This window comes from Colletotrichum aenigma, assembly GCF_013390185.1.
Source record: "Colletotrichum aenigma strain Cg56 chromosome Unknown KSG_Cg56_contig05, whole genome shotgun sequence".
NCBI classification, from domain to species: domain Eukaryota; kingdom Fungi; phylum Ascomycota; class Sordariomycetes; order Glomerellales; family Glomerellaceae; genus Colletotrichum; species Colletotrichum aenigma.
This window is the reverse complement of record NW_023500911.1, coordinates 3,093,902-3,119,019: the sequence shown is the minus strand read 5'-3', so window position 1 is coordinate 3,119,019 and position 25,118 is coordinate 3,093,902. Positions and strand designations below refer to the sequence as shown.

General features: G+C 52.9%; 9 protein-coding genes across 9 annotated transcripts; 2 read left to right on the top strand and 7 right to left on the bottom strand.

Annotated features, from left to right (window-relative positions):
- Positions 1-252: 252 nt before the first annotated feature.
- fox-2 (Peroxisomal hydratase-dehydrogenase-epimerase) lies at positions 253-3,416 on the bottom strand (the record flags this gene model as incomplete). Its single annotated transcript, XM_037323748.1, has 8 exons — positions 253-541; positions 604-1,217; positions 1,316-1,738; positions 1,794-2,202; positions 2,252-2,639; positions 2,701-2,790; positions 2,848-3,184; positions 3,258-3,416. 8 exons carry the CDS (start codon positions 3,414-3,416, stop codon positions 253-255), a joined length of 2,709 nt encoding a protein of 902 aa, XP_037177701.1.
- Positions 3,417-4,834: 1,418 nt separating this feature from the next.
- Positions 4,835-5,803, bottom strand: CGCA056_v008500 (uncharacterized protein; the record flags this gene model as incomplete). Its single annotated transcript, XM_037323747.1, has 1 exon — positions 4,835-5,803. One exon carries the CDS (start codon positions 5,801-5,803, stop codon positions 4,835-4,837), a length of 969 nt encoding a protein of 322 aa, XP_037177700.1.
- Positions 5,804-8,065: 2,262 nt separating this feature from the next.
- Positions 8,066-11,318, bottom strand: CGCA056_v008499 (Uncharacterized protein; the record flags this gene model as incomplete). The annotated part of the gene is made up of 6 exons (XM_037323746.1): positions 8,066-9,105; positions 9,158-10,441; positions 10,507-10,597; positions 10,698-10,979; positions 11,036-11,125; positions 11,190-11,318. The coding sequence occupies 6 exons, from the start codon at positions 11,316-11,318 to the stop codon at positions 8,066-8,068; spliced, it is 2,916 nt and encodes a 971-aa protein (XP_037178031.1).
- Positions 11,319-12,487: 1,169 nt separating this feature from the next.
- On the top strand, positions 12,488-12,942 carry sme1 (Small nuclear ribonucleoprotein E; the record flags this gene model as incomplete). Its single annotated transcript, XM_037323745.1, has 4 exons — positions 12,488-12,561; positions 12,618-12,684; positions 12,740-12,833; positions 12,887-12,942. The coding sequence occupies 4 exons, from the start codon at positions 12,488-12,490 to the stop codon at positions 12,940-12,942; spliced, it is 291 nt and encodes a 96-aa protein (XP_037178030.1).
- Positions 12,943-13,054: 112 nt separating this feature from the next.
- Y106G6E.4 (putative 5-formyltetrahydrofolate cyclo-ligase) lies at positions 13,055-13,630 on the bottom strand (the record flags this gene model as incomplete). The annotated part of the gene is made up of 1 exon (XM_037323744.1): positions 13,055-13,630. The coding sequence occupies one exon, from the start codon at positions 13,628-13,630 to the stop codon at positions 13,055-13,057; it is 576 nt and encodes a 191-aa protein (XP_037178025.1).
- A 226-nt stretch (positions 13,631-13,856) lies between these two features.
- On the bottom strand, positions 13,857-14,274 carry CGCA056_v008496 (uncharacterized protein; the record flags this gene model as incomplete). The annotated part of the gene is made up of 2 exons (XM_037323743.1): positions 13,857-13,946; positions 14,239-14,274. 2 exons carry the CDS (start codon positions 14,272-14,274, stop codon positions 13,857-13,859), a joined length of 126 nt encoding a protein of 41 aa, XP_037178024.1.
- Positions 14,275-16,057: 1,783 nt separating this feature from the next.
- FAA1 (Long-chain-fatty-acid--CoA ligase 1) lies at positions 16,058-18,275 on the top strand (the record flags this gene model as incomplete). The annotated part of the gene is made up of 3 exons (XM_037323742.1): positions 16,058-16,928; positions 16,983-18,118; positions 18,183-18,275. 3 exons carry the CDS (start codon positions 16,058-16,060, stop codon positions 18,273-18,275), a joined length of 2,100 nt encoding a protein of 699 aa, XP_037178023.1.
- A 635-nt stretch (positions 18,276-18,910) lies between these two features.
- Positions 18,911-22,203, bottom strand: ncs1 (Calcium-binding protein NCS-1; the record flags this gene model as incomplete). The annotated part of the gene is made up of 6 exons (XM_037323741.1): positions 18,911-19,090; positions 19,192-19,487; positions 19,631-19,716; positions 21,368-21,450; positions 21,532-22,056; positions 22,135-22,203. 6 exons carry the CDS (start codon positions 22,201-22,203, stop codon positions 18,911-18,913), a joined length of 1,239 nt encoding a protein of 412 aa, XP_037178022.1.
- Positions 22,204-23,041: 838 nt separating this feature from the next.
- Positions 23,042-24,590, bottom strand: CGCA056_v008493 (Cell division control protein 45-like protein; the record flags this gene model as incomplete). Its single annotated transcript, XM_037323740.1, has 2 exons — positions 23,042-23,777; positions 23,833-24,590. 2 exons carry the CDS (start codon positions 24,588-24,590, stop codon positions 23,042-23,044), a joined length of 1,494 nt encoding a protein of 497 aa, XP_037178029.1.
- Between the last annotated feature and the right edge of the window lie 528 nt (positions 24,591-25,118).

Here is a 25,118-nt window from a genome sequence, read left to right as displayed (position 1 = left end):
TCATCAAAACGTCCGTATCGGCTCGCTATGATAGAATTATTTGCAGCAAGTACTACTTTGTACTAGGAAAACAGGCTAAATCTGGATGCATTGCATCGATTTCCTGATAACATGTATCATTACGAAGAGAAGACACGTAATGTCACTGATTGATTGTACATGAATTTACGTGTCGAGCCACGAACTTAGGTCCATTTCTATGAAGCCTGCCGGAGTTCCAGCTTGCAACTACACCGAGCAAATCCGAACACGCTAGATCTTACCCTTATCGGCCAATAGCTCTGCTGCGGCGCCGCCGATGGCTAGCTTGCCCGTCTCCTTCACCTTGGTCTGGAAGATGACCTTACTGCCGTCTTTCCACATTTCCGTAACCAGAGTTTGGCCAGGAATTACGGTGCCAGCAAAACGCACCTTAACGTTCTTGATGGGGCCGAAACGCTCATAGACGGCCTTGCCGGCGATGCCAAAGAAGCATAAGCCATGAAGGATGGGGGCTTTGAAACCTCCCATCTTGGCAAAAGCTGGGTCGACGTGCAGAGGACTACGACCGAACACATTAGGGTGAACTCAACAAGGAAAGGGCAATCTTGGGGGCAAACGTACTTGTAGTCGCCGCTCAGTCGGTACAATGCAGCCTGCTCCTCAGTTGTCTTTTCCTCAATGACGACGTCAGGATGCCTAGAGGGAGGCTTGTTTGCAGCGGTGCTGGCTCCGCGGTCAGCTGGTTTCTTTTGGCCGCCAAAGCCACCACAGCCTCTCAAAAACACTGTCATCTCGTTGTAGAAGATGGGCTCCTTAGTCTCTGCATTGACAGTCGTGATGCCGTTCTTGACGATGGCAGCGTTACCCTTGTCAACTACCTCGAGCAGCTTTCCATACGATACGAGCTTCGCCGTTGTAGGTATGGGATACTTCTTGATCTCAAGGTACTGCTCCCCGTGTAACAGCATCATTGGCGAAAAATTCGGAACGATATCGTCGAAGTTGTATGGCATTTCTGTTCCAAAGGGAGGTATGACTCCAAACGTCGGAATTACTTGGAAGTCATCAGCACCCTCGAAGACATACTTCAGCTGCTCGCGCTTGGCACCAATTCCCAAGTTGTAAAGCATGACGTCACGCTCTTCGTACTGGAATTCAGTGCCCTTTGGTTTGGCATTCATCGCGGCCTCGATGGCTTCGAGGTACTGCGATCCACTGCCAGACGATTCGTCTTGCTGTAACTCATGGTCAACAACTTCGGTTTTTTTTTCTTAAGACTAGCGCTACTATACAACGTGTGCCGACAGCATCATCGGGAAGTGCAAAGTCATACCTTGTTGGTCTTGTTTTCCATGTTCGCCATGACCTTCTGAAGACCATCCTGTGTCTTTTCGGGATGGTCGGCGCATCCATCCTCAAAGTTGCGAATAGCATCCCAGTGTTTCAGCACCTCCTCAGGTGTTAAAGGGACGTCGACCGGGAAGCCGTGGCCGCCGCTTCGTTGCCAGCGGGTCTGGCCAACCCAGCCACTGCCGACTTCGTATAGACCGCCGGTAGGGTTTTTCGGCACTTTATCACTGCAAAGGGCCAAAACAACTGGGGCGATGTAGTCAGGCTTGAAGGCCTGGACCATCTCCTCGGGCATGATCGTCCTAGTCATGGCTGTACCAGCGTTGGGCGCGATAGTGTTGACGTAGATGTTGTACTTGTAGCCCTCGAGAGCCAGTGCGCGAGAGAAGCCCAAGATACCGCATTTCTGCGTGCCTGTCAGTCAAGTAACTTTGTGCGTACGGGGATGCAGAAACACGTACAGCAGCTGCGTAGTTTGCCTGGCCAAAGTTACCGTAAATACCCGAGGTAGACGTAGTGTTGATTACGCGACCGTACTTCTGCTTCAGGAAGTAGGGCCAAGCAGCTTTGGTGACCTTGTATGTGCCACGGAGGTGTACGTTCAACACAGGGTCCCACAGACTGTCATCCATGTTGTTGAAAGCCTTATCGCGGAGGATGCCTGCGTTGTTGACAACAATATCAACCCGGCCAAAGGCATCGATGGCAGCTTTCACGACTGCATCGCCGTCCTCAGCCGATGCCCTCACTCCGACAGCCTTTCCTCCGAGTTTCTTGATCTCGTTGACGACGTCGTCAGGATTCGCTAGGTCATTAACAACCACGGAGGCGCCATGCTTCGCAAACGCTAGACTGTAAGCGCGGCCAATACTGAGCCTTGTTAGCCGAGTCAAGCAGACGTAGGCATGAGGTAACTTACCCAGCACCTCCGCCGGTGACGAGTGCAACGCGGCCAGTGAAGTCCAGCTTTTCTCCCTGATCGTTAGGGCCCATCTTCATGGACTCCTCCAGAAGAGTCAAGAAATCATTGGGACCCGATGGATATTGAGGATTGGAAAAGTCGGTGGCCTGATCCCAGTTTTTAAGAACGGCTCCAGGAGTGTAGCTGTCGTCGGCCTTGAGCAACAAACCGTTGGATCGTTCCCAGCGCAACTTTGCCACATGGCCGCCTCCGACCTCAAAGATGGAGCCGTTCTCGTCCACATTGTCTTTATGTACCAGTACAGCAACAAGGGGAACGACCCAGTCAGGCTTCAGGTTTTCCAAAACATCGGGCGGCATCACAGTCTGGGTCATCCTGCTGGCAGCTGTCACACGACTTAGCGCGCCATCTCGCTTGCAACTCCGCTTATCCCACGTTGCACTTACCGATTGGTGCAATTACATTGGATAAGATATTGTACTTGGCACCCTCCTTGGCCAAGGTTTCGGTGAAGCCAACCATGGCGAGTTTGGCAGCTATGCAGCAGCTTAGCATCAGATATCATAGATATTGGGCCTTGCAACGAGGCTTACCCGAGTAGTTGGTCTGGCCGAAGCTGCCAAAAAGGCCAGCTGCTGATGCAGTGTTGATGACACGGCCGTACTTTTGCTTTCTGAAATGGGGCCATGCTGCACGTGCACACTTGTAGGAACCCTTCACATGAACCTTCATAATCAAGTCCCAGTCTTCATCCTTAATGTTCTTAAAGCTGATGTCCCTCAAAATACCGGCGTTGTTGATGAGGATGTCGATGCGACCGAAGTTTTGGATAGCCGTCTCGATAATTTTGTCGCCATTCTCGACCGAGTCGTAGTTCGCAACAGCCTTGCCGCCGGCAGCCTTGATCTCGTTGACAACAACGTCGGCAGCCTGTACCCACCGTGATGTTAGCAACTTCCGAGCTCTTGGCGGCATGTGTCGTGATATCATCGTGACCACAAACCTTTGTTGAGTTGCCTTCACCCTTGAACGAGCCGCCTAGATCGTTCACAACGACACTGGCACCGCGGGAGCCGAAGAAGGTGGCATAAGCCTTGCCCAAGCCGCCGCCAGCGCCCGTGACAACAACGACCTGGCCGTCGTAGCGTAGCTGACCAGCCATCCTATCTCTAGAGCTTTGGGGGCACAATGAACGAACAGTCGGTTAGTGATGTACTGGGAAAGGGTTTCGATATAACACAGACGCAGAAGAATGGATGATAGCGAAAGGATATGCGAGATGGGGAAATTGAGGAGTATAAGGCTGGGATTGGGACACTGCGAGAGGATGGGCGGATGGTTTTCTAACGCAGCACGTCCGGCAACTCTGAAAGAGCCAGCGTGACGGTTGCCGCAGACAGAGCCGAGGCAGCTTCTCTGACCGAAGCCGACAAATGGCGCTAGTCCGTAATAAGACAGAGACTGGATTCACATGCAACTTAGCCGTGGGTTTGGCGGAAGTCTCCATGAGGTCATGTGGAGAAAGAGACGTCTCCCCGCCCCTCCGCATGTCACATGTCCCCAGATTTTGTAAGTTTGACCAGTGACACGAGAGTACTCCGACGGGGTAACTGCGTAGTGTCCGTACATGCAGCGAACCTAGTATCAGTACCTAGGTATCACCGCCAGTAGGTACCGCAGGTTGCGACCAAGAGCTGGATGGACCCAGCTACCTACAATTGACAACCGGCCTCCAAGCTCCAGCTGCCGAACAACACCAAGGTAATAGGATATCGACTCGTGCAGCCAGCAACCTAAATTGATTACAAAACCCAACCCCTGAATTCTCGGACGTATGCTTCGGCACATGCGACGCAGCGACGCAGCGACGATGGACCGGTGTGACTGGTTACGCCGCAGAAGACGTACAACACTTCTTTAATGTTTGGGAGAAACTCATCTCAGCAGCATCGTCCACCCTGTGATGCTTGGATATTCACCAACTAATAATCTCCCTCCCCGGGGTTCGGCACACCTTCGGGACGTCTCAAGGCCTCTACTTGTACCACAAGCCCGAGGCCTACTTGCTGCTGTTGCCGCTAATCTAAACATCATCTTGGGTCAGTCAAAGGAGAAACCTATGACATGATGACCGATTCCATAGACATATTCATTCAGATTGATGCGGATGATAATGAACGCGAAGACCTTGAGGTTTTTTCTTTTCTTTGATGAATAACCCCCATCATATGCGAGGTATACTTCGACCCCATCAGAGGTGGTGTGTTGTCTTCGCAGCAAACCAGGGCATCTAGTTCAGACTCGTCGTGGACAAAAACATGACAATGACGACACACATAGCAGCAGTATAATCAAAGTTCTCTCTGATGACGTATTTTTTGGTGGCAAAATTGATTAGAATACAGTATCGCGGCGGATCTTACTGTCGCAGAAAGGTTCGCTTTCTCCCTAACTCCAATCGTGATAATCGTGATTCGTAATTCATAATAATTTTGTCATAGGAAAATACACTCTCCATGAATCTCATGCTTGTGACCGTGGGAGAGAAAAAGTAGCTCAGAGGCAAGCTGGTGAATCGTTTCAGAATTCCTTATCCGCCAGCATGTCTTCGCCTTTGTGTTTGATTTGGTTCAATTTTTTGGCGATGCTCTCGGCCCGAAGACGAACAGCTTCCTCCCTGGTTGCAATTTCGTTTTCAAACTGTTCGACCATGTTTCGCTTGTTCTGACGGGCAGCTTTCACTTTCTGGGTAATCTGGCTGAACTGTTCCAAAAACCAGTCGCCGGAGCGTTCCCAATCGCTGACTGGCATTTGCATAAAAAATTGCTTCTGGTCTGCTTCACGCTGGCCTTGGAAATGGTCAAGCTTTGCAGGTAGACTATCACCAGTAAGGGGACCGATTCCTTTCAGGGATTTCTTCGTTGGGTCATCGTCAAACGCTTGCTCACGCAGCTCAGAGTAGGTCATTTCTGCGAGCTCGTCATCAGCATAGTCGCAGCTGCCCCGGCGCCGCTTTTTTGTGTTGTTTCGCTGAGTGCGACTGGGTGCCGGCAGAGGATTCTCCATGAGAGCCGGCTCTCGAGATAACGCCTTCTTTCGATTGGCTCGAGGAGTGCCATTGTCGTCCTCGCTCAAAGGGTAGTCGCTCGCGAGGCTCCCCTCGACCTCGTCATCCAGTCGAAGACCGGCAGTGTGGCGAGTTGGCTGGGTTTGTCCAAGCTTTTCAACCCTTACGAGGTTATTGTTGGGGATCTTGTATGTTGGGGAGTCCGAAAAGACTTCCTGGTCGTCCTCGTAGGCAGCAGGTGCATAAGACCTTCGTACAGTTGCGGGATGCAGTGCGAGTTTCACGGGACGTTGTGGTGAAGACGTATATGGCTCGCTGGAATAGGTATCCTTTTGAGCTGCAGGTTCGACAGAGGCAGGATCACCGCTTTGAGCAAGAGCCAGATCGGGGCCATCGTTCGAGGGTGCAACGCGCATGGCACCGTTCTTTCTGATCGTGTATGGTAGTTTGTCAACAGTCTGCAGCGGTGGGAGATTGCCCATGGCGAAAGTAGGCGGTGGGGAGCGGAGTCGACTGTGAATGTCCATTACGGCGTCATATTTTTCGGACCGCTGAGTCGTAGGCGAGCCGAATTGGCTATCGATTTGTGATTCTGGCCAAAATGCGGACCTATCGCTGCTCTGGGAGCTGGCTCGCTGGTGATGGTGCCTTCGCGGTGAAGCATCAGGAGCGTTCGCGGCAGAATGCACACGCAGGGGCTGCATTGAAGATAATCCCGACTGAGGAGGCTGTCGGAGCATTGTCAGATGTGTAGCATGCGCTCTAGCAGATGCAGATGGTTTTGGGGCGGGAAGCTTCGTGGAATCGGTGATTGCGTGACTTGAGGTTGAATATGCCGGAGGTGTTGCGGAACGCTGTTCCACTTCGTGATTTCTGGCGAGGTTCGCAGCCCCATCGGGAAGAACCGAATCAGGGGAAGGGTTCCTAGCGTACTGGGCCATCCTGTTCGAGCCCAGATTCGGAGGCATGTTGCCAGTGACGTTGCGTCCGTCACTACGCGCCGCCTGGTTGTGCTGGGTGTCAAATGTCGAGATCGGATGTCGGGGAAGAATTTTGCGGAAATAGTTGAGACTTGGTCATTGCAGATGACCACGATGATCAACAAGCCGTGGGTTGAAAAGGACCGAGACACAATGAGGTGCCGGGCTTTCTTTTATCGAGAACCGTAGGCTGACGCAGCATCAACTCATCTCCGGTGAGGAGGAAGGAGGTGTTGGATGCAGCAAGTAGTAGGGTTTAGCTACCGGACGCGTCAAGGTTCGCGTATTAATGGCCAAAGCGCGCTCAGATGCAGGGGAGTACACCACCCCGCCACCCTTTAGTACCTAAGGTGTAAGTGTACCTTTTATGGCGTCAAGTCGGCTCACGTCGCAAAACAGCCTATCGCACTATTCGGGGGGTGGGGGGGTTTCCTCGTTTCTTCTCCTCACATAGACCACTGGCAGAACGCGAGTTTTGCCGGTTGAGTGATGTGTCCACGTAGACCATTCGTTATCGCGTTGGAAAACGGTACAGCCCTGTCGCTGATACCACTCCTACGTGCTTCGGTAAGCAGGCGCGTGAACCGTCGGTAAATTGGGCTTTGGATACTCGTCGCATGATTATGCCACACGCACTCACCTTGGGGATCTCCCAACCACAATCCGTGAATGACGCCTCTGAGAATTCGGGCGAAATTCGAAACTCCTTCGAAGGCGTAGGAGCGACTTACTAAGAGCCTTTATTTATTTCACTGCAGAACGACTGAGCCCGCCAGCCTGCATTGCCTAGGAGACATAGAAAGATGTAACCACTGCAGTTTGCGGTAGCCCCAGCTTGACATCTAGTGCAATTTCTTTCAAAGCAGTATGGCCGATTGGCATGAACTCTGCCGGCGGCACCAAGCGAGGTTATTGACCGTATCTCGTCAGCGGTGTGACGTAGAATTGGCTTCTCTTCCGGTTATCGGGCCAAACGGGCTTCCACTAGCTTCTTGCTATCGTCGTCATTATCTATCTCTAGTACATTAACTCACAATCCAGTAAATACGTCCCTCGCCACTGTTTTCTGACTTCGCATGGCTGGAATATCTGCACAATGGAGGCATCACATCATAAAGTAGAACACCAATTGACGTGGTGCTTGAGGAAGGCTGACCAGACGGAGGAAATTGAATCCGGCTTGCCTCGCAGACAAAGTTTCAGCAACGTTCAATTACTATGCGGTCAGGTGCAGAAGGCGATCCTCAGATTTGGTGAATTATTTCGATATTTTCCGGTTCCTCAATGGATCTAGTCTAGCAACCATCTTGGCTGGCAGGAAGCTGAGCATGCAGCTCTGCTAACCGCTACGCCACTTGCGCGCCTCACACGAATTGCTCGACTGCTTCATCCGATCTATCCTCTTGTTCTCTATGGCGAAGCAATAATTTCGCCTCTTCCTGGGCAAATATCGTCACCTGCACGACCGCGCGTCCCGCTTACCAGTCATATTTACTGTCTCTTGGTCTCAGTACTTTCCGCTCGCCAAATCTGCAGCAGCTTCATTGCCAGCCGGATCGGCCGCAGCTCGACTCCAAACGCCGTAGCTCGCAGACGCATTATGAACAGAGTCTGACGGCAGGCAACGAAAACTGGTGTCGTTAGTTTGCCGATGCCCTTCACGCCTGTCCGTTGCAATCACAGGACCCATCCTTCCGGCCAACCTCTCACTCAGACTTTTGTTCTGGTGCTGCCAATGTTTTTGTGGCCGCCATCATCTGGTGTTTAGCCCGAAAAGTGGAAACGCGCAGCCTCAAGTTGGCCGAGACCCTCTCGGGGAGCTACATATCGCCGGCGGTAGGTGTTGGTGAAATCTTGCAGAAGCGCTCTCACTTGTCTGATTGCGCTAGGGTCATCACCGCCCAGGCGCTCCTTGATTTTAGTCATCAGTCGGTTTGCTTCGACTGGCGTGATTGTGCCCTGTGGCAGGAGATGGATGGTGCGCTCAACCCAAGTGGTCGTCTCGGCCGGGAATAGCTGGAACATTGCCAGAAGAACGCCGCTGCCATCTGCAAAGCAATCTCGGGGGAAGGTGATCATCATTCCTGCCATGACTTGCTTGACCAGTTTCTCACCGTGTGTGCTGAGCAACTTACTGACGACCTCGCGAATGTGAGCAGCAACATCTGGAGGGAGAACATCTGATGTTGCCGGGTTGTCGCCGCCGTATGTAAGGAGGTCGCGAAGGAAATGAAGCGTAGCCGAGAGAGGATCGCGTTGTTCCAATGTCAAAGCAAAGACGGCTGCTTCAAAGATCGGACCCAGGAGCTCCGAGGGTATCAGTCGTTGCGGGTAGTAAAGTAGTGCGTCAATCAGCAGTCGGAAAAAGTCCTCAATGACATCTGGCACCTCGCCCGGCTGAAGCTCGCTCATGACGCGCAGGAATGTCGTTGTCTGCGCCTCGAAGAAGGCGTATATGCTTTGCGTGATTTCCTGGTCCACGTGCTCCCGATCCTCCGAGAACTCTCGAAGTATAGCTGCCGTAACCCAGAGAAAGGCGCCTTGGCGAGAGGCGGAGAAGCCACTGGCCAGCTTGTTCGCCATCTCTGGCAAGAGCGGCGTCATAGCCGTTCTGTAAGAGATGATCATATTGCGCCAGCACCGGCAAATTCTTTCACAAATGGGAACGAATCCCAGGAAATTGTCCAAGATCGTGGCAAGCACAGGGAAAACCTCTTGCCAGTACTTGACAGCGGGGTTCTCTTCCCCAGGTCCGACATATGGCACTACAACCTGCACAAATGTAGTGACGAGTTGAAGATGGTCTGATATCATGTCAGCGGCGTGTTCATCGATAGGTCTCAATTGCCAACCCACCAGCGAGTGCCAATTTGCCCTTGTCGTCAGTGGCGAGATTGGCTTTGTTCATCAAACGTTGAACCAATGGATCGCAGTAGAGCTTAAGAAGTTTGTAAATCTCAGCAGGCGGCTGGACGGCAACAACACTGGCCACTCCCTCTGTGATTTCCTCCTGACTCATATCGGGAAGTTTGTCGAGTATTTGATCGTAAAATGTTTGCATCTGGAGTACTTGCCCACTGAGGAGCTGCTTGCAGTCAGTGCAGAAATATTTGATGGCCATAGCTGCCGCCCTTACAACCTCTTTTGAGTCTGTCTGGAACGAGGTTACGATGTAATTGAATTGCGGCTCGAGATATTCGGGGTGGGCCGCCGTCCATTCCGTATATCGTCCGAGGACCATGATAGTGGCAAACCGGAGCTTCTCATGGCTAGGGATCTGGACGAGTAACGGCATCAACTGCGGGAGAACAATGTTCTCGTCCTTTTCGACCATCTGTCCCATTGCCCGCATCGCAAATAGCGGAGCCTCTAGCTCTTGCCAATGTGGAACGGAAGTTGCTGTGGCTTGACCGGCGTACTTATGCATCCAAAGCTTGATAGCCTCAAGAACCTTAGTAAGGCAGTCTGTCACGCCCATTACTTCGCACGAGTCCTTGAGAGTGTCGCCCATTTGATGTCGGAATTCGCGAAATCTTTCCTCCTGCTCCCGATCACCATCAAACAAGTCAGTTTCGTCTGTCGATTCTGACTGGGGGTATTCCAAGTGCTTCAGAAGTATATCCACGAGTTTGGAATAAACGTCGACAAGCTCCAATCTCGCCTGAATGTAACGTTCCAGTGTCAGGTACTGCTTGAGCTCATACCAGAACTGGAAGGTGTGCTCAATCACATCTCTGCCCTTGTCTCTGGCCGCACATTCCAAGACTGAATCGACAAGAGGCCGGAAGTGTCCCGGCTCGCGGGCAATAGCTACAACCCATGCCTCTGCAGCCAGAGCGAAGATCTTGGTCAGGGACTTGTATACTTCCGTATCTTCCTCGTTGACAACAGCCTCGATCCTGGGACGGAGAGCAATAACGCGAGGCAGGAGAGCTTGTATCGTGTCGAGATTGTCGTCGACGTCTCTCGTCTCCCGGAAAATTGTGCAGAGACATTCTGCGGCCTCCTGCGAAGCCTGATCGTTGCCCACAGCGTTGAAGATAACGTCGAGAAGAGGGGACTTGACAACATTGCTGACGGGAACCTCACGGAGCCAAGATGTAATACACTCCATTAACTGGGGGTTTTGAGCAGCAGAGGCTGCATGAATGAATCATCAGCGTGGGTTCTAAAATGTATATCGTGTATACGGGTTTAGGACGTACCAGATGATTGGGAGTAGTTAATAAGCAGTTGCACAACCTGGTCCGTATTGTCACCCAGCAATTCCCTGGTCCGCTGGGAAAGCTCTTCTTCCTGTCATTGCCAATTAGACTCTGATCCCTGTTGATATAGGCCCAGCAAAACCACGCCGCTGGAAGTAGAAGGCCGGTCGGTGTTTCCGTGATCCACGTACAGTTAAGGTGATTTTGCGGCCTTCGGTCACCTCCTCGGGTAGCACGCGCAGAAAGTCGAGAATGGCGGCGTGGCTCTCAACGCTGTCCCCGAGAGATGATACTACCGTGGGAAGAACATCCTTCCAGTCCTTCATCTGCACTGCCAGTGTCGCCAGACACACGCAGAGCTGAACTCGTATGGGTTTGGGGCCGGGAGCAAAGTGCTTCAGAAGGAGCAGGATTTGGTCTCGCAGCGCAGGTAGCTCTGTTTCCGATACTTGCGTCGTCAAGTCGTAAGTAATCTGTACAGAGTCATGATCAGCTCACCATTTCAAGAAAGACCACTTGAATGTTCTACCTTTCCGCGCAAAGTAATAGCCGCAAAGAGCTTGGCCTCGGGCTCTGCGTCGGACTGAAGGATGCCAATGATGGTGCCCCATGCATCTTTCTATAACCATTGTTAGCAGAGAAGTAAGCCGGTGACAGCTGCATCGGAATTGTGGTAGTCTGACGGATTTCTGGAAACGTTCCAGGTAGGCGTGCGCCTTCTTCTTTGTCTCTTGCTCGCCGCCGCGCATGGTCACCATTGCCGACAAGACGTCGTTGGGCGCGAAGGCCTCTTGAATCCCGTTGGCGGCCATACTTCAGACGTCTAGCAATGTCGCAAGTGTCAATCGGCTGTTTGATGAGGCGGGGAGCGGGTATGTGGTCGAGAGAATGTGGGAGCAAAACCGCATATGACGTCGTGCGGAAGGACCGCAGGTGCCGCAGAAGGGGTAAGCGATGAGAGATTAAGTTGCAACTCAGCTCTCGTTTCTTTTGAGGCGAAAGGAGCGTTGGGCCAGTGAGGTGGCAATTGGGAGGCTATCAAAGCAATGCGGCGACGTCCAAAATGGGCGGATGGAGGGGGTGGAGGAAGGTCGCGAAAGGAAAATAAAACGTCAGTCAGGCTGGCGGGACAGTAGGCGGGTCCAGAGACAAGCTACCTAGGTAGGTACCTAAGACCTTAGGAATCCGACCTGACTAGATGTCTAAAGCCGGCTACCCTATGCCTACCGCGCCTTACCTTAGGTAAGGTAGGTACTCCGTAACCTAGCACCTACCTACTTAGATAGGGATATAAGTTCACTGGTAAAATACAAGTATGGTTTACCTGCATACAGTACATCAGTGTAACGCATATAAGATCGCTGAGGCACACCTAAAGGTTTGGTAGTGAGCGCCTCACATAATGTACCTATCCGTAGCTGCGCCGACAGCATGTCCTCTCGTACCTTACCTTGGATGCCTAGCATTTCATTCCCTGGAGCTTTCAGTGTAGGCAGGTGCTTACTTACTGGAGATTCTCGAGTTGTTTGCCACGAGCAATCGCCGCGGCACTATTGGAGTCGTTAGAAAGATCTTTGGAGTTGTCTGTAGCACCTTTCAGTGCCCAGTCAGGTGCTGTGAGGCGCCGCCGGCTTAGGCAACCAAACCCGGATGAGCAGAGTGGCCGGGGAAGGGATGCGTCCAGAGTGCCCGGGCACCTCACCTCAGTACCTTAGACCGGATGGAACATCATTTTGCCAGCCCCACCTAAATTCTAGCAAACCGCGGGAACCACCCATACCTGTAACTGACTGAGCCAGGCCAAGAGTCGCGCACCCTCATCGCGCCCCAGCTGCGAAGAAGGTGCTCGCCGACAACTTGCTCCGCCACAACACACTCGACGAAGCCGAACGCGAGCGACAGACAGCATTTGCCGCTGTTCCATATCGTGAAATATCCGAACTCATAAGCGTTGCTCGACCTTTCTCCCACACACCTAAATATGTCAGGACGCGGCGGCGGCGGCGGTCGCAGAGTACTGCTTCCTCCCATCAACTTCATCTTCAGACTCCTTCAGTATGTCGCTGCACAAGTCAGGCCCTATGCGTACCGAGAGGCTAAAACTTTTACAGGCAGCACACGACCGTTCAGATTTGGCTGTACGAGCAGCTTTCGATTCGAATCGAAGGCAAGATCAGGGTGCGGCGAGTCGTTGAGATTCTATCAAGAAGCGCTGTACTGACTTGGATCACAGGGCTTTGACGAGTTCATGAACCTTGTCATTGATGATGCAGTCGAGGTCAAGCAGGTCACAAAGACGAACCCGGAGGAATCACGGCGGCCATTGGGTGAGTGCTGAAGCTGGTGTCAGACATCCTGTTAAGCTAACAACATTGGACAGGTCAAATATTGCTGAAGGGTGACAATGTCTCGCTGATTCAGAGTGTCTCGGAATAGACAGCGATCATGTCGAAGGAACCACATTGCGATGACGGGCCTTGCACACGGATGATAAGAAGGGACAAAAAAGTTTGATACCACGAATTTACCAACATGATGCGGCGGACTGTCAGCGGTTTTTGAAGCTTTCCGCCGGCCTCCTAACCTCCCCGCTGCCGAGGACCACGCCATCGAGCGGCTGGTCGTGTTGTGCGACGGGAACTGTGCTATCTGACGCCTGGGAGAGAAATTGCTCTGATAGAGCCAGGCCAAAGAGCATCAGAGGCTTTGTCGCTACTGACGAAATGTTGTTGTACTTAGCAGCGTAACGTCGAATAAAGAGGTCATAAAATCCCTTGCCATGGCCTAGTCTTCGCAGCGAACCTGACTGGGGGTCAATGTCAAAAGCAACTCCTGGGAGCAGCATAAGGTCCAAGAAAGAGGATTCTGGGGATTCGGCTCCATGCTCACCCAGGACGCGTTGTCTCTGGTCGATGGTGGCCGGGTCAATGCTGGGAATGCCCCATTTGTCCGGCTGCAGCGACTCGTAGTCTTGAAGATCGCGCAAACGGACCATGTCCATGACCCTGGGCGGCGTCTCCTCGGAAGGAAAAGGTGATTTGTGAAGATACGGGACGTAAACTTGCTTTCCGGATGACAAGGCATGGCGCACAATGTCGTCCGTCTGTATCTCGCCGGACGACATTGAGAGGAAAACACTGATCCTCTGTGCCTCCACATAAGGTTTAAATGTCTTCAGAGTTTCGCAGACAGTCCGGCCTTTTGGCGAAGCTGAGCACGTGCGTTCCAAAAGAGGTGAGCAGCTTACTTTGTATGTTGATAGACTCATGAGCTACGCCAGCTAGCCTGTCCCTCATGACAGACCGCAACTGCTTCTTGGCAGCCACTAGCGCGGAGCCCATTGTGATTTGTTACTGTTCCCTCGACTGTCTAGGGAGCGGATGCATGGAAAGAAGTTCTCTGGGTCTTCTAGCATCGGCTTGGTTCCAACTGTGAACGTTATGCGTTAGTTAAAGATGAACGAAGCATGCCGTCGAGAGGGCTTCAAGTGGGGTCTAATTTGAGCGTCTTACTGACGTTCCGTGCGTTCTTAGGATACCTATTATCGATAGTTCACATGCGGGCAAGCGGGGCGTTGTCAGTCGGTGACTTGCACCACAGCGATGTTCTGGGGAGATATGTAATAAATGCAGCATGCAAGTAGAAGGTACAGCGGGGAAAAGTATTGTATGCAGCAGTGTCTGCAACGATAATCCGCATTCACAAGCATTACCTACGTGAAAAAGAGACAAACAGTATCTGGCGTAGATTCATAAAAAAAAAACACATGCTAAGGTGTGTGATAGTGGCTGTGTCGTCCACTGAAAAGGCCACGCGACAACCTCGTCGGGCGAAGCAGTAAGTTCTCCATTGCTGATGTATTGGTGGTGGCTCTCAGCAAGCCATGCTCTGAAAGGGTTTGTCAACCAAACCACGCCAAGTCTATTGGACTCCGGAACCGCACGTACGGATACTTTGGTGCACGTTAATGCGCCAAGAGGCTTGTTGCTTGGCTGGACGTGAAGAAGCCGACACAGGACAGCTCAGTCACATATGGATTGCGAGGCTAAGACGCGGGGGAAAGCGTTGGGGCAGGCGAGGAGGGCCGGCCAGAAGCATCACTGGCAACGCGCCAACCCAGTTGCCAAGGCGTGGCATTCCGCTACCTTGCTTTGCGACTATTCCGACGGCCTCAATAGGCTTGGATCTGTTGTTGGTGACGGTATCCCACGACGAATTCTGGCCTTAATTTCCCCGGGCTGCAGCACTTGAGAGGGACAGGGCGGGCGCATTTCCTATCCCGACGCGAAGACAAGCAACTCCGTGGTAGAGGGAAGGGGTACAATTTGTTTTTTGTGTTATGGTGAACCAAAGACGACATGGGAAAACCCAAGAGCTCCAGCCCTTGAGAAGGATGTACTACATCGTCTATCCGCCGAAATCCGTTCACTACCGCTGCCAGGCGTAACTCGATCTATGCGCAGATTTGACAGGAATGTGGATTCATCCAGTGTCTTACAGTACCCTACCTTGCCTACTCTACTTGGTACCTTTTTGGCCAGCGAGTTACGACGCCATTCCAGGTTCATGTCGTAGTATTGTTCAGATAAGGCGTACGCCACGAAACAAGGGGACCGTCCGGTCTACGATGCAATATACTACCCCGCAAAGGCGCATCGCTGCGCTGCGGTGCATCATCTGTGTCGCCGCTGTGCCTGTATCCGTACGTAGCTGCGTGAGGGAGGGAAGCTTCGGGCCTGAAGGCTCCTGGTACTTCGTGAAATATATAGATCCTTCCCTTAACTCTCTGGTTCATACTTTCAAAGCACCCAAGCAAATGCGTACGCGATAGCGTTTGTTTGTGGTGTAGGCTCATTACTCGAAGGCACCCACTGTGGCGCGACGAGTGTTTCCATTCCGAGGTACCTGCCTCATCTTATCCATGGATGGATGTAGGCAGGTAGTCGATACTGCGGTGGGCAGGCAGGTACATGGGAGGTTCCTACTGTAAGGTAGCCAGCGGCTGCAGTGATACATTGGAAAGCACAGCAGTCGCGGGACGCTTCATAGGTAGGCAGGTACCTAGGTATCTAAAGTACAGTCCAGCAGGAGGTAGAGTACAAACCCGACCTGACTTTCACGCTATGCCTAGCTAGACCTGGAGCTTGAGCCACACTTTTGTGGAGATCCACTCGCCCTTTCAAAGCAAGTTGGAAGAGCCAAGAAACCCCCCCAGAAGCTCCCACGAGCGTGTCGGGCGTCTCTTAACGGCACCTTTTGCCTTCCCTTCCCATTGCCTGTGCCTTCTCGCCATCCGTCCAACAAATACCCCGACCACCCCCTTCCTTAGCTGCTTTCCTACGCAGGCCTCCTTCCAACGCCAAACTCCACAATCTGAACATCTTCAGCTTCTACCAAGCGCTCACGGCGTCCTCCCCCAAGAAACCTACTGTCGCCCACCTCGACCCGTCGCTTCCGTCCGCGCCGTCCACGTCTTGTTCTTGAGCTCCCGAAGGCAGCGACTGCGCACAGCCATAATACTTATCCAGGTAACTAGACGCTCACTTTAGCAATGGCTTCGCCGCCAAAGTCCAAGTACGACACCCTGCCCAGGATGCAGGTCAAGGGCCCATTCTCCGTCACCTCGCCTGGTGCAATTCCGAAAGAGGGGGAGACGTTACCTCGTCGCCTACCCCAGGCTGTTCCTGACCTGATCACCCTTCCCGGAGGCAACATCACCACCACATACGAGCTAGTCAAGTCAAGCGCCGAGAAGTACGGGAACGCAAAGTGCCTGGGTTCCCGCAAGCTCATCACCACCCACCGCGAGTCAAAGAAGATCAAGAAGATAGTGGATGGTGAGGAGCAAGAGGTCAGCAAAGACTGGACCTACTTCGAGCTGAGCCCTTACGAGTACATCACCTACCACGAGTACGAAACACTCACCCTCCAGCTCGGCTCTGGCCTGCGCAAGTTAGGCATGACCAAGGGCGATCGCGTCCACATCTACGCTGCCACCAGTGCGCACTGGCTAGCCATGTCCCATGCCGCCGCTTCTCAGTCCATGCCTGTCGTGACTGCCTATGACACTCTAGGCGAGCAAGGTCTGAGATACTCAATGGTTGCTACTGCCGCCAAGGCCATCTTCCTTGACCCTCATCTTCTCCCTACGCTCGTGAATGTCCTCAACGATGCCAAGGACATCCGCTACGTTATCTGGAACAACCAGAACCAGGCTCAGCAGGCACACGTCGACCAGCTCAAGTCTGCACACCCTCAAATCACTATCCTTAGCTTCGATGACCTGAGGCAGCTTGGCCAAGACAACACAATCGATCCTGTTCCTCCTACTGCCGAGGACTTGTGCTGTATTATGTATACTTCGGGCTCGACTGGCTCTCCAAAGGGTGTCCCCCTGAAGCATAAGGCTGTCGTTGCCGCCGGTATGTTCCCAATCTAGATCTTGAGATCATCTTGATGGCTGAAATTCGTTCCAGTTGCCGGTGTCAGTGTCGTCGTGCAGCCACACATTGGACCTGGCGATGGTCTTCTGACGTACCTCCCACTCGCCCATATCCTTGAATTTGTTTTCGAGAATGCCTGTCTCTACTGGGGGTCGACCATGGGCTACGGCAACCCCAAGACATTGTCCGATACTTCGGTCCGAAACTGTGCTGGCGATATCAGAGAGTTCAAGCCCTCCGTCATGGTCGGCGTCCCTGCAGTCTGGGAGACGGTCAAGAAGGGCATCATCGCAAAGGTCAATGCTAGCGGTGCGGTTGTCAAGACGCTCTTCTGGAATGCCTTGGCTACGAAAACGAGCCTAATGAATGCGGGCCTCCCGGGATCTAGCCTCGTTGATACTGTGTTCTTGAAGAAATTGAAAGAAGCGACTGGTGGACGCCTCAAGCTTTGCATGAACGGAGGTGGACCCATTGCCAAAGAAACTCAGCATTTCATTTCCATGGCCATTGCGCCTATGATCATAGGATACGGTCTTACCGAGACTACTGCCATGGGCTGTCTCATGAACCCATTGGAGTGGAACGTCAACAATATGGGAGCCATGCCTGCGTCAATTGAGGTCAAGCTGGTTGACTTCGCGGAGGCTGGCTACTTCGCTCACAATAAGCCGAACCCTCAGGGCGAGGTGTGGATCCGCGGCCCGTCGGTCATGGAAGAGTACTGGGACAACCCTAAGGAGACCAAAGAGGCTATCACGGAAGATGGCTGGTTCAAGACAGGCGACATCGGTGAGTTTGACGGCAACGGCCACCTCAGGCTCATCGACCGAAAGAAGAACTTGGTCAAGACTTTGAACGGCGAGTACATTGCCCTTGAGAAGTTGGAATCCATTTATCGTGCGTCCGCACTTGTGGCCAACATTTGTGTGTATGCCGATGCCCAGAAGGCGAAGCCTATTGCGATTATAGTTCCTGCCGAGCCTGCTTTGATGAAGCTGGCAGAGAGCATCGGGATCAAGGGCACCTCTTTGGAAGGACTCGTACATGACCGGAAACTGCAGAGCGCCGTTCTCAAGGAGTTACAGAGCGCCGGCCGACAGGGTGGTCTTTCTGGCATCGAGATCATTGAGGGAGTTGTCTTATCCGACGAGGAATGGACACCCCAGAACGTGAGTTTATATAAATGACCCGGGTTGTCTCTAAAACTTCTTGGATGGCTAACATCTCTCGCAGGACTTGGTTACAGCAGCCCAAAAACTGCAGCGCAAGAAGATTTTGGATAAGTACAAGACCGAGGTGGTAAAGGCGTACGGCTCATCCAACTAGTCAAACACCTATATGCTTGTTTTCAGGTTGAGTTCACGTTCTGTAGGACTTGTTATTTGTCAAGGTCTCTGGTTTTTTTCGCCTTTTTTTTTCTTCTTCCACAGGTTGGGTTGGACTTCGAAACGCTTGATATCCAGGAGTACAGTGTACACGATTCGACTTTGTAACACATAATAACGATCGAGGCCCCTGTTTTCAATCCAAACCAGTTAATGCAATTCGTATTTCACAGTCACAGGTAGGGCTAAGGCTCTTGCAGAACTATAACGGAGCGAGTGCTGGAATTCCGTGGTTTTCGCACGCAAGCTGCTGCTGCCCGGGATGGCCCGGGTTGTTTTCAAGGCTGTCTTGCCGACTCGGGACTGCCGGGCAGACAGTAATTATGTTGAGGACAGCCGGTTCTGGCCACCATCTATTCTGGGTTTCCGACGGACCCAGCGGCCCTGGGTCCAGCAATCAGGTGGAGCGTGTTGGTCAAGATGATATTGTGAGACACAACACGGTAAAATCACTGGAATCCCATTCCTGCCTGGCCTCGGGTAGGAAAAAAATAATAATAATCGCACTTTGTCTCGCACAGCTCGCCTAGCCCGCAAAACACCACAATACCTTCCAAGTCATAGCGAAAGCTCCACTTACACCAGGCCATCGTACAGAGACAGGGCGGATACGATGGTCTCATCACGTTTGCTACCCTCCTTGAATTCTTCCATGTCGAGACTGCCGTTCTCGTCCTTGTCCATCATGCGAAAAATCTTCCGTACCCGCTTCTCGGGGGTGTCTTCGTCCTCAGGAAGCTTAACCATGGAGCCAACCTAGTTCCGAGATTGTCAGCGGGCAACATGGGACAGGCCGAGCAGTTTTCCTGAGAGGAGGGTACGGGATGAGAATGGGACCAGCACCATCGCAAACTGACCATCTTGTAAATCGCCTCGACGATCTTGAGCATTTCGTCGTAGCTAATCTTCCCGTCGCCATCGATATCATACAGCTGGAAAGCCCAGTCGAGTTTGTCCTCCATTTTTCCGCGGCTCGTAACGCTTAGAGCACATATGAACTCCTTGAAGTCGATGCTTCCTGACTTGTCGCTGTCGAAGACGTTGAAAACGTAGTCTGCAAATGAACTTGGATCGCCAAACGGGAAGAACTGTCTGTAAATCTTCTGAAACTCCTCCTTAGTGAGCATGCCCGATGGACAGTCCTTGAGAAAGCCTGGGTTGCTGGTCAGAACCGTTTGTTCTCGGAAAGTTCGCGATGCGCCCCGAGGAAACAGGGGAGGAAACGAGGAGATGTTTTCCGGGCAATTCGTGATTCGTTTTGCGCGCGATGAATTTTGGGGACTGTGACCAACGTACCCTTGTACCATTGTTGCAACTCCTTCTTGTCGAAATGGGTCGACTTCTGCAGTTCAGCAAGCTGCTCCTGGGAAAGCTTGGACTGGCTGTACAACGGCTTGTCAGCCCATGTCTCGGATGATCTCAATCGACGCAGGTGCTGGAGTCCTCGCTATAAGGTCCGCAGGGTGGGATTCCGTGCCGATGATGGTGACAGAACAGGGAAGGACGGAGGACAACGGCACTGTCCGGTGGGTGGCGATCGACTCACGATTTGCCCATGGCTATTTGAAAGCCTTAGCAGCCGAGAACAAGGCGCAGCGAGAGATATCCTAAAGATGCAGGAGGGGAGTCAAGGATCGTGCGAGCGGGCGGTGCGCGATAGGCTTCAGTCGGCAGTGAGTCTGTCGCAAAGAGGGATCGTGTGTGAGAATGATTAGCGTCGGCGGTTGCGGAGGTGGTGGCCGGCTCGGCGTCAGGTTGTCGGCGCGACAAAGTAGGTGAAAACAGGGTGTCCAGGATAAGCGCAAGGAGGCTCTTCCGTTTGTTGGCTAAGGCAAGTGACGAGGACGGCGCGTTGACGAAGACGAGGAGGACGGCGAGGCTGGATACAGGCAAACAAGGTGATGGTGGTAGTTGTCACAAGCGGGGGAGGGGAAAGAAATAAAGCCCCAGGATGCTTGGGGGGGACGGGACACTGGAGGCGACCAACCCAGCCAGGCGGGGGACCAGACCCGACGACCTGACGGGAACTGAGGGTTGAGGCCGGGAACTCTGGGTACCTAAGGTAGGTAGGTAAGGTAAGCTGAGGTGGCGGCGATAGGAGGGGCGGGTACCCTGTAACGAGGAAGCTGTAGCAGAGTAGATGCTGTGCCCGGCCTGCTGGGCAGGCAGTCAGCGAGGCGAGAATGAGGTGGAGATACCTCTCATGAAGTGGCTTTCAACGCTATGGGGGAAGTAGCTATCCACCTATCCCAGGTGAGCTTGCCTGCTACCTACCTCATCTTAAGTACCTAGGTACTAAGGTAGGTAAGTAGGTACGTGAGGCAGGCATGATTTGAGGCTACCCGCCTCCCCCCCCTTTTTTTTTCGTTCTTTCATACGCGCTGCAGTCGCCGCAGCAAAAGAGCGAGCTGGTCACTGTGGCCGGTGTCATCCGTCCAATATGGTGGAGGCAGCCCGACAGCTTCGATGACACTGCGCGGCTCGTCAACTATTATTGAACTGCTAGGACGGTGACGGTGACGGTGACGGTGACGGTGACGGGACTGCATGCGTGTGCCACCAGCCACACTGCGCTTGGATATCTGCTCAGCGGCATGTACTGGAGCCTCGAAACATTCGCACAAGTGGGGGTTATCTTTTCTACGACGGCGAAAGTACTAGGCACGCTACTTTAGAGCAGAAGGCGAAGAAAAAAGAGCTGTTTACCTCGGGCTTCCAAATGCTGAACGGGGCCCGCTCCTTCCACCAAAACGCGACTTGTCCCACTCGACGTCCAAGTTGCCAAGCGGCCTCCGACAACACAGCCCGCCACCTGGGTGCGCAGGAACGTGTGGTAGTCTGCCAATGGTAGGAGACAGGACGTCAGCTTGGCTCCTTCCCAATGAACAGTGACCTGAACAGTCTGCCCCAGTCTACATACGTCTTCATGCAAAAGGCAGTTCCTTAGGCATCCCTTGATCATCGCACGAAGAAAACCGCCACCAGCTTCTGTGTGTGGGGATGAAGAACCACCGGAACAGTATCACGACGAACCACGGCAGCGCTGGCCACCACGCATATATTCCGTCCTCGAACGACTTGTCTCGGTTTGTGAGAAGAAGCGGGATCGTTGTTGTCTGCAATTAAGCCATCATGTCAGCCATCCATCGCGCGTCTGTGCCGAGGGAGAGGGGAACAAGACCGTAATTGGTACATACCTTAAGCGCCGGGTCGTTGCTCTTGCTAAGCAGCTCTTTCATGAGTCTCTCAAACCACTCGTCCCATTCGACATCATATTCTCCGAGCTTCAGCAACGTGTCAATCTCGTCACTCAAGTGCTGCCGAAGGCCTGGCATGAACGAGTCAATGATGCCCTTGAGCTTCACTCCGCTGTACGCCTCCTCGCCCTCCCCTTCCCCCTTTTGCACTTTCTCCAAATAGCTCAGGTACTCATGCAATCCGCCAGTGAAGGCCTCATGTTGGGCGATGTTGGCTTCCATGAGCCCTGGTGCTTCTGCCATCTTCTCGATTGCCGGGAACACATCCCTCTCCTCAGTGTGATGGTGTTCCTCCACCATCTTTGCCCACTCTATGGCGTACGAAACAAAGTCCCGGACGTCGCTCGGCGACTTCTCTACGTTGATGCACTGCAGGTAGACCGTGTTGATGATGCGGATGATCATGTTGTGGATAATGATCATGTCTTCGGCCATGCGCTTAGCTCCGGTGGTCTTCACGCCTTTCTAACCGGGCACAGAATGTTAACCCAAGTTCGACGATTGCCAAGCGCTCACCACAGCAAAGAGTCTCTGTAGACATACCTGAGATCCTACACGAGCACTGCTAATGAGGGTAAAGGGCCCGTCGGCCCATGGCCCTTGGCCAGTCATGCTGATCGGATAGTATAATCAAAACTCAACTCTTTTCGCAAATGTTGGTGGTAGAAATGCTGTCAGCTATCGAGGAGATGACAAGATGACCTACGTATGCTCATACGTCCGAACAAAGACTGCAAGCGATCAGGAGCTGCCTGGGCCATATTTTAACTGTTCCTCGAGACTGGGACTGTCAAGCCTAGTTTCCTTTCCATGAGTGGCTGACGAGACAGGATTTTGAGTGCTGACGATAGCACCGAACGCGGCAAGACGAGCCGGGTTGATGGCCCGTCTGAGATGCTGTCACGCCTTGGCCCTTTTTAACCCAACGCCTGTCAACCTATCGTTGTCTTTGGATTGTCAGGATTTGCCCTTTGATTGGGCTTACTGTTTTAATTACCCCCGGTTTGCCACAGAAAATCCAAAGTCCCAAACGCTGGCAGGTTGCCCTTGGGAGCATCTGCTTCTTCGAGTAAGACCTCGATTGCGGATCTGGGGCGGGAGCTTTTCAGACACAAGTCGACGGAGGAGACTACAGGTCACTAAGAATCCTCATCACAGGATAGGTAGCGATGATTGGAAGGTGCATTATCTGACGGGCCACCAATACGCCATGAACCCAACACTTGAGACTGGTCATGCCGCAAGAGTTGACAAAAAACTTGATAATTACGAAAGCAGAATGAATGATCCATGCCCGTGTCTCGTTAAGCTTGTTTCTCCCAGGCCGGTTCCTTCATCGTCAAAATCAACGAAAAACGCCTTGGTCCACCAGTAAAAAAACCACCCAAGCCACCACCGCGTCTCTCAGTTGAGCTCACCTGGCCCGCCTCATTGTGCGCTGGTATTTTCTTTAACCAACTACGGCTTTCATGCTTAGACTTTCCAAGAATGCCCCTAGATCCTCCTTCTTGACCTCCACCACGCAATGCTCAAAGCTGTCAATTCGAACCCGAGCGTTGGTCTCCGCGACAACTTCCTGAAACGCGGAGCCGAATCGGTTCAAGCCGTATCCCCTGTCTCTAGCGGGCCCGTCCTCGTCCTCGGCCTCGTCCGAATCGGACCCGTCTGATGCCTCTGATTCGGTATCGAGCTCATCATCGTCCTCATCATCCTGCCCTGCCGCTCGGCGAGCAGCTTTTTTTTCTTCGCGAATCTTTTCCTGGTTTCGCCGAGAATCCTCCTTTCGTTTGGCCCTTTCGTCCTTGGCTGCCTTTCGTTTCTTTGCCGCCTCACGGTCGAGAAAGGTCGAGTCCGGCCCACCGCCGCCGCCTGTTCCGACAACGAGGTACACGCCGCGTTTGTCGTTCAGACTAGCGACAACTAGGGGAGTACCGCGGCCGCCATGAGAGAGGCGACCTGTAGCATCCTTCTCCTGCTCCACAAGAGCCTCACCGATCCAGAGGGCTAGCTTGGTAAGGGCAGCTGGATGACCAAAAACGGGAACGTCAGGACCCTCCTTGACCACACACATGCGGAACGCCCGCAGATGCTTGATTTGTTTCTTATTTATGAGCGAAGTGCCAGTGCGATAAATGGCGCGGTGTAGAAATTGGGCAGTCGGCAACCCCGACTTGAGATCATCGATGCTGGCGCGAGATTGTTAGCAGCAAGATGCGCGATGAAATCCAATGGGGTACATACTTTTCGAGGGCATCATACGCTTCCCAGAACCGGCTAACCCACTCTTCGCTCTGTGCGTTGACAATATCTTCGTCATTGCCTTCCTCGATTTGAGAATCTTTGATTGGATGAGCCAGCTCCGTGCCATCTGCATGTTTGCCGACTTCTAGCAGAGCGCCGATGACAACACCAACATCCTGTGCGCTCAGTGTAGCTCGCCAACCCCAACTTCGAACGAAACCCCAGCCATCCTTGGCGCCAGCGCGGTCTTTGCCATCGGTGTCTACCGCAGGGACCATGTCATCCAAGTTGTAGAGAGAAGCGTATTTTAGGAGCTTGGCTCGAAGCTCACGTTTGAGCATCATATCCATGTGGGTGTAGCTCTGTTTGCATTGGACAAGGCTCACGCCCATCTTGGCCAACAGCTTGTGCAGCCGTTTTAAGCCAGTCTCACTCCACGTCTTTAGACGGGCAAATAGGTAGGGCGAATGGAGCATGCTGTCGTAAAGACTCCAATGTCTAATGAGAAGGAATTTGGGTTCTGGAGATAGCCTGATGCTCGTGTCCTCCGGGCTCCGGGCAGTAGTCGGAATGATACCGGAGTTTTCGGCCGACGTACGGGAGCTATTGACATCCGGAGGATTCAAACGGCGAACCTCATCTCTGAGAAGTTGGCGGATGCGAGCGCCACGAACTCCCATCCAGCCGTTACCCTGCCCACGGTCTGAGTTGCGGACTGGGACCGCAATGCCTGCAGACGACCTGCCATAGAGCTCCATGGAGGTGACACCAACAATTGTTAGCCAAAGGAGATCATTGTCTTCACGGCCAAGCTCTGACGCCAACGAATACATCATTGAAGATATGGGTTCCGAAAACGAGGCGCCAATTTTGTAGTACTTTCGCAGGACCCCCTCTTTCTCTCTGCGCAAGCGCAGCAGGCGACGTCGCAAGGACCTCGCTGAAGGTGCAGGGGGTGGTTGAGCAGCAGATGGGGGCTCCAGAGGGTCGCTAGACAGAACCATGCCAGCGTCACGGAGAGACACTAGTCCTCTGTGAGCTGGTCGCTGGGGCGATGAGGGTATGGACGAGGACTATTCGGTCTACGGTCAGTAGCTGTCCTGTGATGAAGAGCGATCAGGAATGGGTTTAACTCACAGAATTGCTTCTTCTGCGCTGCCGTGGCCTTTCGTCTGTGTCGCTGGAATCTTCGTCCGGATCTGACCAACTTTTTCTTTTCTGGCCAGCATGAACAGAACCTTCAAAGAGATCCTCGTCATCGTCGTCTTCTTCTCCAAGATCTTCTC